Below are 13423 nucleotides of genomic sequence, written 5' to 3'. Positions count from 1 at the left end.
TTTTTTTGTTGTGTGTGTGTGTGAAGGCAAGAAGCAGCTGGTGAGTGAGGAGGGCGGGGAGACACACTGCTGCAGACACACTCGCTCTCACTTGCTCTTTCACTGGCCCCCCGGAGGAGCCTTTTCTCTGCGTGACTCTCTCCACGGGACTGCTTCAACACAACATTTTTATTTAGGGAAAACACTTTTTGGACGCAGGGACCGGGCCGTTAAAGAAGGACAACATGCCGAGCATTTAAGTGGAACTCTCCTCCCTTTTTGGACCCGGACTGCTCACAGAGAGATGGGGCCCCCGAACAAACCAGGGACGAGAGTCACCTTTGCGCTCTTCAAGCAGCTGTTTTTCTTTCTGGTCTTACAAGGCGTCGCGGGGAAAACTCTGAAATACAAAGTTTACGAAGAGCAGAAAGTCGGCACCGTGATCGCGCGGTTGAGGGAGGACGTTGAAGAGGTTTTGGCCAAATTTCCAGGAACTCTCAGCTTTCGGTTCCGCGCCATGCAGCGCGTGAGTTCCCCGCTGCTGTCGGTGCGGGAGGAGGATGGCGAGATCAGCATCGCCAGCAAGATCGACCGGGAAAAGTTGTGCGAGAACAATTTCAACTGCTCCATCGAGTTCGACGTCGTGACGCTGCCCACGGAATACCTGCAGCTTTTCCACGTGGAGGTGGAAGTGTTGGACATCAACGACAACTCTCCGTACTTCCCGCGAGCCATTGTGCCCATCGAGATCTCCGAGAGCGCGTCCGTGGGCACGCGGGTTCCACTGGATGGCGCTGTCGACACGGACGTCGGAGAGAACTCTTTGCACACCTACTCGCTCACCCCGAACAACTTCTTTAAGATTGAGGTCAGGACCAGGACCGATGGGGCCAAGTACGCGGAGCTGGTGGTCATACGGGACCTGGACCGAGAGACCAAGTCCAGCTATCAGCTGCAGCTCACGGCCTCGGACAATGGAATGCCGCCCAAGTCTGGATCCACTCTGCTTAAAATAAACATTTCTGACTCCAACGACAACAGCCCTGCATTCGAGGAGCAAGCCTATGTGGTCCACTTGGCTGAGAACTCTCCACTGGGAACCCTTATTATAGACCTTAATGCCACCGACCCAGATGAAGGGACCAATGGAAAGATCGTCTACACTTTTAGTACTCATGTGTCACCAAAGATTCTAGAAATGTTCAAAACAAGCCCAGAAACCGGGCACATAACGCTCATCAAGAAGGTCGACTACGAAAGCACGGCCTCCTACGAGCTGGACATCCAGGCTCAGGATATGGGCCCAAACTCCATTCCGGGACTTTGCAAAATAGTCGTGAAGATCGTGGACGTCAACGACAATAAACCTCAGATCAACATCAACCTGATGACGCCCGGCAAAGAGGAGGTGGCGTACATCTCGGAGGGCGCACCTCTGGACACCTTTATCGCTCTAGTACGCATCGATGATGCCGACACTGGGCAGAATGGAGAAGTGGTGTGCAGGCTGCTTGGTCACGGACACTTTAGGCTTCAGAAGACGTACGAGAACAACTATATGATTCTGACTAATGTCTCCTTGGACAGAGAGAAGAGGTCTGAATACAGCCTCACTGTCATCGCCCAAGATCGGGGTTCACCGAGCCTTTCGAACATCAAACATTTCACCGTTCAGGTGCTGGACGAAAACGACAATCCTCCCAGTTTTGAGAAGAGCCGCTATGAAGTTTTTAAATCTGAGAACAACTCTCCCGGTGTGTATCTGATGACGGTGGTAGCCCAGGATCCTGATCTAGGAACCAACGGCCAGGTCACTTACTCGCTCATTGACGCTCTAATCCACGGGAGTCCGATCTCCACGTACGTCACCATCGACCCTTCCAACGGCGCCATCTATGCCTTGCGCAGCTTCGACTTCGAGGACGTGAGCCGGATCAGCTTCAGCGTCCAGGCACGGGACAGTGGGAATCCAGTGCTGTCTGCGAACACCACCGTCCTGCTGACTGTCTTGGACGAGAATGACAATCCTCCCATCATCCTCTCCCCATCCATCCAGAACCACACGGCAGAGATTCCGGTCTGGAGGTACGCGACTCCTGGTCAGCTGGTCATAGCTCTGAAGGTGTCGGACCGGGATGCAGGCGCCAACGGGGAGATCAGCTGCTCTATTGTCGGCGGAAATGATGATGGGCTGTTCGTGATCGACTCCCATCTGTGTGAACTAAGGGCTAACATGAGTCTGGAGCAGGCTCCCCGGGACGAGATGGACATCAGGGTTGAGGTGCAGGACAGGGGAGTGGTACGTTTGTCGACGGCAGTCACACTGAGGCTCACCCTCCAGGAGAACATGGTCATCCTTCCACCTCTGTTCCCGACGGGCAACACCCAGGCTTCGTTGGATCTCTCGCTTATCGTGATCATTTCCTTGGGATCAGTTTGTGGTCTGTTGCTCATTGTCATGGTGATGTTCGCCACTGCCCGCTGCAACTGCGAGAAGAAGGACCCACAGCACAACTACAACTGCAGAGTGGCAGAGAACAGCTACAAGAACCACCCAAAAAAGCCCACGAGGCAGATTCACAAGGCCGACATCACACTGGTTCCCACCATCAACGGCGCTCTGCCTGTGCAGGCACATCCACACTCGGTGTCGGCCTCTCCCACGCCTGACCGAGGCTCCCTAGGAAGAGAGCAAAGCCACCACAGCCGCCAGTCACTAAACAGCCTGGTCACCATGTCGTCCAATCACGCGGCAGACAACTTTGCGTTGGAGCTGAAGCACACCTCACCACCTGTGGAGGTAAGAGACATTTTCATTGTGTGTGATTTATTCAGTCGTGTATTTTAAACCGTCCAGATCCCAAAGTCATGCATCCCCACCCCCCACCCACCCCATCCTGTATTATTTTGTGGGCTTGCCCATCTGATACCATTTATTCCCCTCATCATTTGTCATTTTATTTTTGTCTTTTTCTTTCTTTTTGTCCTTTTTTGGTTCTCTTGGGATTGTAGCAAGTCTCACAGCTTCTGTCCATGCTCCATCAGGGCCAGTATCAGCCACGGCCAAGCTTCAGAGGCAACAAATACACAAAGAGCTACAGGTACCTTCCACGCTCAGACGTTTACAGTTTAATACCAATAGAAAAATGTGTCTTCCTTTTGTTTAGAGCTTCTAGTTTATGTTTAATCCGTCATTTTGTTGCTCTTCTAGATATGCCCTGAATGAGATGGATAAATTCAGTCTCAAGGACAGTGGGCGTGGGGACAGCGAGGCCGGAGACAGTGACTATGAACCTGGAAGGGAGTCGCCCGTGGACAGACTCCTCGGCTTTCCTGAAATGTATCCTGCAGACGGTCAACATACAGGTACGCTTTTATGATCCAAAAGACCCTTCACCACTGGGAGGCTGCAGAAATGGTACTTGTAGTAGTTGGAACGTTGTTGTTTTATTTTGTTTGAGAGGGAAACATCTTGAACAAATGTGCATACAAGAATGTAACAAACTACAGTTCCAGTACAGCAGCCCTTCAGTGTCTTCCACTTGTATTGTTGTTTTGCTCTGATAAGGATGAGCTACTACACAACAAACCATGGCCCCGTTTAACCCTTCACTCCATCCCTTTTCTTATTTCTTTTCATTGCATCCTGGATTTGCATCAAATTAACATACAACATCTGTTATTTCAGTGAAACAGGGAAACAAAAATTAACATTTCTTGGTAATATAAAGTGGACTTTTCTTTAAATTTTTATCACTTAACATTTATTTTCTGTTGCTTTCTGATAATAACAATAATAGAAAACATTTATATATATATCTTTGGCAAACTGGCGCTCCGAGTATAGAGGAAATACAAATAGCTTAATAGCGCCACCTAGTGTTCAGAGCTATGTTTACTTGCTTTACGTGTAGGATATATTTTCTGGCTTGATAAATGAAAGATCATGAAACCCAGTTCAATGAAAACACTTACATATATCTTTACTAATGTTTATTGATAAACGTTTAATTTACACGGTTCAAGTGGGATAAGATAACATTTTATTACATTAAGTTACGAATAAAGCAGATATTGTGTCCACTAAATATCGGTTTAAACAAAGACTGGGTAGGTGATAGTGATACTGCTAGTATAAATATTGATACGTTGTACAGTTTGTTGTACAGTATCAAAAATACATTTACAAATGCAATATTAATGAAGGACTCTCAGATTCTGTCTACACTGCAGGACAAAAATCTCATGTCAAGTATCATCATAGTGCAGCATATTCTTTATCATAAAAAGGGAATAACAAACATGTTCAGTCTTCCTCGCTTCAAAATAATATAATAAAATAATAAAAGTCTGAAGAACTTTCCACCTTTATACATAAAACACTCAATAATGACATTACTGGAGACTGAGTTTACTAGATTGAATTAATGTAAATGAGAGTATTTGTCACTGTTCTCAAACTTGGAAAATCATCTGATCTATGATCACGTGTCACAATTTGTCAGTAATTAATAAAATGGGAAATTTACCATGGTTTTCCAGTTTATCTGTAACGTTACAGCCCTAATAATACTCATAATATTCTCTCATGGGCGACAGACCAATGGCTGACCAGTGTCTCTCTCTCCCTGCAGCAATGAGGTTGTGTACCGAGGACTGTATGGTTCTAGGACACTCGGACCAGTGCTGGATGCCTCCTCCTGTCTCCGCATCCTCTGATTATCGCAGCAACCTATACATCCCTGGTAAGGAAGTTCACCGGCCTGCCGATCAGTGCCAGGAAAAGACGCAGCCATGCATACACAGCACACAGAACCAAAGCTTCTCCACTTTCGGGAAGGAAGAGGACGAGGAAGGCGAGAACGGAGGAAGGGGAGAAGAAGGCATGTACGGGAGCGCGTCGCTGCTCACCGAGATGAACTGTGTTTTCCAGCATCTGCTCTCTCCCAGTCTGGATTCTTTTGCCCGAGTAAATGAAAACCCAAAAGGTGCCAGTCTAAGTGGACTGGGGTTGCCAATGTCCGGTTCTTTGGACAGGAAAAGAGGACACCTACCGGGTAAGCAGAGCGCTGCGGTGCACCAGCAGGGGGTGGCGGCGTGGGCGGCCAACACTCACTTTCAAAACCCAGGGAGCATGATAGAGCCCCCCAGACACGTGCACAGCGGCAGCTACCACACCCTGCAACCCAACACCCGGCTGAACTGCCCGGGCAGCAGCCGCAGCAAACCCAGCGCTGACCCAGCACTCACTGCGATGGTGCAGCCGGTCGCGCCGTCAACCTCCGTCCTGATGCCCTCGTGCAAATGGCTGCCTGCCATGGAGGAGATCCCGGAGAACTATGAAGAGGACGAGTTTGACGCGGCGTCGGGACACCTACAGGGCAACCGCAGCGAGAGCCGACAAGAGCTGGTTGACGCCAGCGACCTGGTGGCGGAGATCAATAAACTGTTGCAGGACGTCAGGGACGGCTAGAATTCGTGTTCCTACAAAAACACCTTGACTTTCAGGTTCGAGACGTTAAACAGACAAGACCTGGAATTGTCAATAAAGTTGCATTTCTAATGTAAGAATTGTGAATGCTAAGTATCCCAAAAAATGTTTGTAATGTATTTTAATTTTTGGTACACAATGTACACTATATGCCTATTTATCTTTGTATTTTAAAAATACATTTGTATACTTTTATATATTAAAAAGTAAATTAATTGAATAAAAATAAATCTATTTTTATATATTGAATGCATGTTGAAGTTTGACTTGAAAATAAGCCATGTGATTGTTACTCTGTGTATTTAAACCTATTTTATATCCTGACTCCTTTGTATTTGTCACTATTGTGTGTTTGGAAGAAAATATGAAGTTATTATTGGACATGTGTCTTTTCTGAAGCTGTCTTCTTCTGAAGGGGGTCAAAACAAAAATTAAAACCTAATAGAAAACTTCTGCATCTTCTTTTTTTTGTCATTCAACATGCGAATCCAATTGAAACGATCCTTCTGTTTAATGAATATTGTTATAATAAATACAGTTGATGAGCAGCAGGTGGAACTACAGCAGCACAAGAGTGGAGGATTTTGGACCATTCATTTCTGAGGTTTCTGTTTCTTTGCCAGGTAGCACGAACAGATGCCAGTAAAGACATCTGCTGGGGGTCTGAGGCTGACACAGGACACTTTGTACTGGACAGAGCGATGGTGGTCTACCCTGCACCTGCGCCTGGGTCTTGTTTTAGACTTGGAACTACAGGGAAATGAATTATCTGAGCGTGATGGGAATTGTTGGAGCAAAAAAAAGAGGCAATATACTGTATAAACAGTGTACAGAGATTTGCTGCCTCGGCCCAGAATGAGCAAACAGACAAACATTGCCACAGATCTGTTTTCTTGCAGCAAGACTATCCTAGTGTCTTTTCCGTAGAAATAAATGAGCTTCAAAGTAGTCCAAGTTCAGACCCTCAACAGTTTCACAATACAGTACCTCAGACTAATACATGATTAAATGGCCAATGCTTGTTAACTACAATTTGTTTTTTAAGTGTCAAATCATTGTGAGGTGGTTTGAATGGGATTTGTGTGAAGATTACATTAAAAAAGGACTGATGAAAGAATATGTGTGTCTTTTATTTTTTCTCATAATTATAAAAAACATAAATATATTGTCAAAGTCCAAGACTTAATACTTATAATTATATAATAAGAGTTAATAAACCTAAATCCAAAATGTACCTTTTTATAGACCTCAACTCATTTCCATATACGTTTATTTATATTGTGAAGTCATGACATTAATTATCTCAAGACACTTTAAGTAACATATATATAAGAGAAGAGGTCCTGGTGAACAATCAGATGCAGAAGATACACCTTTTTTTATGGTTCACATCTCAATTTATTTATTAATAATATTTACATGTAAATATAAGTTGTTTTTATCTTCATCAATATCTTCTAGATGTTTTGGTCAATTCGCTCAAAATCAGTGTGAGATCATTGTACACAAGCAGATACATAAGATACACGTATTGTTTTACATCTCAATGTCTCAATCCCTATGTTTGAACTTTCCTAAGAATTATTAATCAATGAATTCATTATTAATTCATTATGGAGATGAAACGTCTCTTCTCAGATCGAGCGGCCGAGATCAGCGAGCTCTCCCCTGGTTTGTAGGGAGCAAAGACTCGGCTGTTTCCGGAGCGAATATCTGTCGACTATCCAACATCAGACTATCTTCACCTCGGTGAGGACCCGGACTGTACTTATTTAAGGTGGATCAGGTATGACGATGATGTCCACAGGATGGAGCCAAAGGATAACGCACTAGAACGGTTGACCAGCATCTTCTAAAATCAGTGTCACTGACCATTGTAACAGGTAGGCAGAACAATGCTAGATGTATTGAACTTATTTCACCATTTTTCAAAAGTCTTTTACGTGCTTAATTTAAAAAAAAAAAAAAACCATCAGGTGCTATAACATCAAACCTATAACACTTTATTAAATATTTATGTATGAACGTTTTAAGTCCTGATATTGGTCATAAAGTACCTGATAATAATCTGCAAATATGTTTACGACAGAGGTTTCTCACCAGTGGTATACTATCAAATATAAGTCAAGTTGTTTTATTCACAGATATGTTTTACTCATTTGGAAACAAGAGGGATGTATAATGAACATTTTCCCGTCACACCCTGCACATGTTGATGATGTCAGCGAGTTATAAATGTAACATTTAAAGTTCTGTTCATATGTTCCGCTTTCACTTTTAGTCTCCATTTCCCCCCCTCTATCTCCCCATTAGCTTCAGAGTTACAGCACCAGAAACTACTTTACGATCAGGCCTCTGTGCTGTAACGCGGTGGTTTTCAACGTTAGGGCCGCCAGAGGGCGCTAGAAGTCGCTTCTTCTGATTCTCAAGTTTCCGATGATACCTAATTACACGACCTGTCATGACATGTCATCTTCTGGGTCAACCTAGCTGTTTGTGCCCAGTACCTGGCAGCTTGTATCTAGCCAGTAAACAGATAATAGACAGCTTTCTGACAAGAAGAAAGAGCAAACTAAGACCCTTTACTGAAATACAGAAGAATTGCCCGGAATCACAACAAAAGGGTTAGGGTTAGGGTTAGGGTTAGGGTTAGGGTTTGGTTTATTTCAGATGCAAACCAAAGCATTTGCTTTGGTTTGCAAAGGAGCAGTTTCACAGTTTTCCTAATTTTGGTGGTAGTAGTTCATGTTTTTATTATAGTTTCTCTCTGCGTGCTAGTTCCCTGTGTTCTCTTATTTAATTTATTGCATCTTTTTTTTGAGGGTGTGTTTCTGTTAATGGTTTGGTGATGCCTTCAGGTGATGCCTTCAGCGGTCCCAGCTCTTGTTGCTACCATTGTACCATCAAATTTCCTCTCTGGAATTTTCCATCAGTTATCTTGGTTATGGCAAGTACGTTCATATTGAAATCTTCATTAGTCTTTTGATTCATAGCCAAGCTTGTCTGTGGCCAATACAGCCAAGCTTTTTTAACGTCATCTCTCTCCTCCTCAGGAAAGGTTGTGAGTGGGCTGTCTCTCCATGGGATTCTTAATCTCCAGAGTTGAAGTCTTTTGTTTCTTCTTTCTTTGAGAGGAGGCCAGTGTTTGATGCACCATTAAGAAACACATCTTCAGCCTCTAACCGAATCGTTTCTCTCTCTCTCTGAAGGCGTTCATCTGAGTCTATAGCTGAATTCCCTGTTTGTTTTCAAGATTACGGAAGCAGAGTCCAATAAGATCCAAGACCAATTATCCTCAAGCCAAAGTCACTTTAGTTTCTCTGCCAGAAAAGATAAGAGCATCTGTGAGCGACGCAGTAAGAACCAGCCCACAGTGTGTGTTCCATCTTTTCCTTCAGCAGATCAAACAGGGTGATAACACTTCCCTCTAACAATGAGCCAGAGGAACCATGCAGGTGGGGAGGACAAGACTCACCTTTGTGGAGCGCCAGCTCCTTATTTCCCTGTGTTTGTGCCTGTGCTGTAGTTTGCCTTGTTGTGTTCTTCGTACGTGTGGGATTAGTCAGATGATGAATGATTTTTTTCTTCTTCTTTAGGTGCAATCAATGACTAAATCAATGCTGAAAGTTTATCGACCATTTCAATAATTTTTTTTTTTCTCTAACAAGGTTCAACTCTCCACACTTCCCGCGTGCAATGACCACAACCCCCCTTCCTGACGTTGCCAGCGCTTCTTTGCCTCTAGTCATCTCAGGTTATCACAAAGATATGATCTAGTTTTCAGTTTTGTCTTCCTCGCGCTCTGGGCTCCTACTGCCATGTTTAATGTCTGCTTCGTCCTCTTTTATCCACCCTCGTATCTCTTCTGGTCAGTTGCCTGATTTGTCCTCTGTCCCTTCTGTCCATCGTAATCTATGGGGGTGTTTGATAAAGATCTGGCTCTTTCTCTGCTCATTTGCCGTCCTTACGACTTTTCTATTGATCTAATCCCAGATGCCACGCTTCCTTCTAACCAGTTACAATATCTCACGCCCAGAGAGAAGCTCTAGAGAGCTATATTAATGAGTCATTGCCCCTAGTCTCATCACACCATCCTTCTCTCAAGTCAGTTTTTTTTACAAGTCTCTATGCCCTAGCATTGACTTCAGGGGACATTGATCCTTGTGTCCAGCCACCATTTTCACCAAATTAGACCTCTGCAACACTTGTCAGTGGGTGCGAGTTTGTGAGGGGGACGAGTGGAAGACAGCTTTCAAGAAACCCCTGGGACATTTTTCTTCTTATGCCTTCTGGTTTGATGAATGCCACACACGGTATTCCAAGCTGTGATTTATTCGAGTCATGTAAGTTTATATTTACTTGGATACAAATCATCAAGAAAAGCAGTTTTCCATCAGCATATATGGCTGTGTCTCGAGAGGTTGCATGGGAACAAGATTTACTGTAAATCTGTTGAGAGAAATGACCATTTATTTGTTTTATTCTGGGATTTAGCCCCCTTTGTACCGGATTGTAATTAAGGCACCGCAGCAAGCTGGAAGAAGTTTTAGGTTTGCATACGTCATAGTTTGAGTATAAGAACCGAGTTTAAGAAGCACTTAAGCCTGGTTCCTCTCAGCATTGTAAGATTGAAGTGACAGATTATTCCCCATACAGTACATATTACCCGCCCGACTGAATGAAGCTAACCACAACCATGTCCTTGGAAAACCCAACATGTTCAAACCAAGCTCAGCAGTGGAAACCCGCCATGTGTATCAGTACCTCTGTTTTTGAATTATTAATGTGTTTTGTTATTTAGCATTTTGAAGGGAAAAAAATGTAAGTATACGATCCATTGAAGGTACATTCATGGAAAGTAGCTACATCTGTTATCATTAAGATTATAGCTGGTAAACATCAAGTAAAACTATTTTGCATACGTCGTATTTTGCAATCGTAAGAGTAAAAAAGACTTAATTTAAATTTTAAATGAATATTTGAAAGAAACAGAAAACAGACAAATTTGCAGACTGATGTCTGAGAAGAGACGGGGCTGGGGATGTGGAGGCGTGTCTCCTGCCTCCTTTGATCCCATCATCACATCGTGCACTACAGAGAATATGTGAGGAATATGAGCCGAATGCCCTCAGGGCAGCCATCTTTAATCCTCATTCCTCAGCTCTAAAACATGCACTCATGGCTCGTCTACATGCAACAGAAAGGTCCCAGTCAGACAGCACTTGGTCCTCCTGCTGTGAGTCAGGGGTTGTACTTTATGATCTGTACCTCTCCTGAGCTCTTTTTTTTTAATAAACCATGAACCAAAAGCGCCAGGTCCCCAGTGGCTCCTTCTTCCCTCCTCTGCTACTCTCCTTTCTCAGCAGCTGTTCACTCACATCACTTGCCAAATCCCTCCTGCGTACTCCAACCCATTCTGATCGACTTCTGCTTTCAACAAAAATCCTTTTTTTTGCCCATCCTCTGAAATTTTATTTGTATTGTTTAAAAGTTAAAGCATGTGAATCCACAGAAGATATGCTTAAGACTGAAGGATCAGAGAAGGTTGTACAGTTCTGCAGTTCTGGTTCATGTATTTGTACTTTTACTTTTTGTCTGGACTTTATTTAGATTTCAAGAGTTATAAATATTTATGTTTTTTTCTTCCAGTGAAATAAGATCCGTTCCTTGGCTAAATATAAGTATGTTAACCCTTGTGTTATCTCAGCAACAATGCATAAAACAATTACATTTGTTTTTGGGCCTTCTGGTCAACTTGACACTGATTTAATACTAGGGTATGTAAAGGCGTTTACATTTATTTTCCAGGATGTAGATCTTTACAAATTACTGGTGGGACTTTATGACGTAGATCAGCAAGAGTTTCTGAGAAGTAAAACTGGTCGAGGAGTCTGCTCAAATTATGTGGTGGAGATTAAGAGTAGACAGAAAGAAAGTGTTTTTTCTTTCTTCCACTAATACAACTAATACACGAGGGAAAGAAAATCGTGGCTTCAAAGCCCAAAATCATCAATCAGGATCAAACGAAAAAACTAAACATACCTTAGTGGAGACGGACAAGAGATTTTCAAGCTCTTCATTGAAAGTATAATCCAGAACAAAATAGGGTAGATAGAGAAGTTTATTGTTGACTCAGCACAGCCAAGGGATTAATTAAATTCAAGGTTCTCAGGGCAGATTAGCCGGGCTATGAAGACCAGGATCGACCATGATAATCTACTCGAAATCTGAGAAGAGAGAAAGATTTATATTTTGATTTTGATTTTATTTATATTTATACAATCACCCTATGCTGTGTTTTAAACGGTTGCCAAGAAACTTCCGAAATCGATGTCAGGTGATGACGAACAAATGGTCTCCGACCAATCACAGTGGGTATGGTTATGGTAAATCAATTTAAGAGACACTCAAATAAACACATTAGTTGCACTTTATCTCAACCGATACTGTAGACAGTTTTTCTGCTATGTATGACCCTCTTTCCTTCAACGACTGCCTAAACGTGGACAGTTTGATTCACTGTTTCACTACTCATTGTGCTGAAATACTAGATCAAGTGGCACCTGTTAAACCGAACTTGAAAATCCTCAAAAAAAGGTGCCCTTGGACAAATGAAGATCTCCTGAGTCTGAAGAGACTTTGTCAAAAGACTGAGTGTCTCTGGAGGTCAACTATACTTGAGGTGCACAGACTTCACCTCAGGGATCTAATGTCCTCATAAATGACATGGTGGAAACTGCCAGATCTGATTACATCAGGAAACTGGTAGCAGCAAATAAAAAAACCCCAAAGTGTTTTTTTGACATGATTAATTCTCTCGTGTCTCCTGCTCCTCAAATCATGCCTGTTTTCTGTGAAGCTGACAACAATGCATTGTTGAGATTTTTCATTGGCAAAATTAAATTGATCAAAGAGAAAATATCTCCCTCTTTGTGTGGAACTCCTGCTGTTTTCTGAGCCTGTCTCCTCCTCATGGTCTTTCTTCAGTGCTGTATCTCTGGCTGATATTTCAGCACTGGTGTGCAAGATGAAACCCTCCTCTTGCTCGTCCGGCGTCCTTCCTTGTAGGCTTTTTAAATGTCTGATGTAATTGGCCCCTGGTTTACCAATATGGTTAACATCTCCCTTTCCACAGGGGTGTTTCCCAATGCATTTAAACATGCCATTGTGGAGCCAGGCCTAGACCTGACTGACCTCAGTAATTTCCGGCCTATTTCTAAGCTTCCATTCCTGTCTAAGATATTGGAGAAGGTGGTGTCTGAGCAGCTGTCTTTGTTCCTGGATCAGAGCGACATCCATGAGAAGTTTCAGTCTGGCTTCCGCAAACATCACTCTACAGAGACAGCTTTATTGAAAGTGTCCAGTGACATCATGATTTCGGCTGATTCGAGTAAATACACTGTTCTGGTTCTCTTGGATCTGTCCTCAGATGTTGATACAGTTGATCAACAGATCCTGCTGAGAAGACTGAGGGATGAAGTAAGTAAGTAAGTAAGTCATTTTTATTTATATAGCGCTTTTCCAGACCAGGGTCACAAAGCGCTTAAACAATCGAAACAATATTCAATAAAGTATATACTTTAAAGATCAAGATAAAAATGACAACACAACAGGAGTTCCAGAAAATCAAGGAAAAGCCTAAACAAATAAAAACGTCTTAAGATGTTTCTGGAAAGAGTCAGTAGACTCCATCAAGCGCAAATAGAGAGGAAGATCGTTCCAAAGCTTAGGAGCACCAGCCTGGAGGGATTTCTCTCCTCTGGTCCTGAACCTTGTGCGTGGAACCATCAGTAGATTCTAATCCACAGACCTCAGAGCCTGAGCTTTGATGTAAGGCTGGATCAGATCAGTGATGTAAGGAGGAGCCTGACCATGAATAGATCTGAAAGTAAGAACCAGAATTTTAAAGTTGATCCTGAAAGAAACTGGAAGCCAGTGAAGAGTTCAAAGGAT

General features: G+C 43.2%; 1 protein-coding gene across 2 annotated transcripts; it reads left to right on the top strand.

The window, feature by feature from the left end:
* Positions 1–5896, top strand: pcdh18b (protocadherin 18b). Of its 2 annotated transcripts, none has more exons than XM_087798953.1 (4): positions 1–2779; positions 3025–3080; positions 3191–3345; positions 4614–5896. In XM_087798953.1, exons 1-4 carry the CDS (start codon positions 284–286, stop codon positions 5450–5452), a joined length of 3546 nt encoding a protein of 1181 aa, XP_087655079.1. In that variant the 5' UTR covers positions 1–283; the 3' UTR covers positions 5453–5896. The 2 variants fall into 2 exon arrangements, with proteins under 2 accessions (XP_087655079.1, XP_087655078.1); XM_087798952.1 differs by having other exon boundaries at positions 2992–3080.
* The last annotated feature ends 7527 nt before the right edge of the window (positions 5897–13423 follow it).

The sequence above is a fragment of the Callionymus lyra genome, chromosome 9, assembly GCF_982586985.1.
Source record: "Callionymus lyra chromosome 9, fCalLyr1.hap1.1, whole genome shotgun sequence".
Lineage (NCBI taxonomy): Eukaryota > Metazoa > Chordata > Actinopteri > Syngnathiformes > Callionymidae > Callionymus > Callionymus lyra.
The sequence above is the reverse complement of the archived record's forward strand: the minus strand, read 5'-3'. Positions and strand labels throughout refer to the sequence as shown.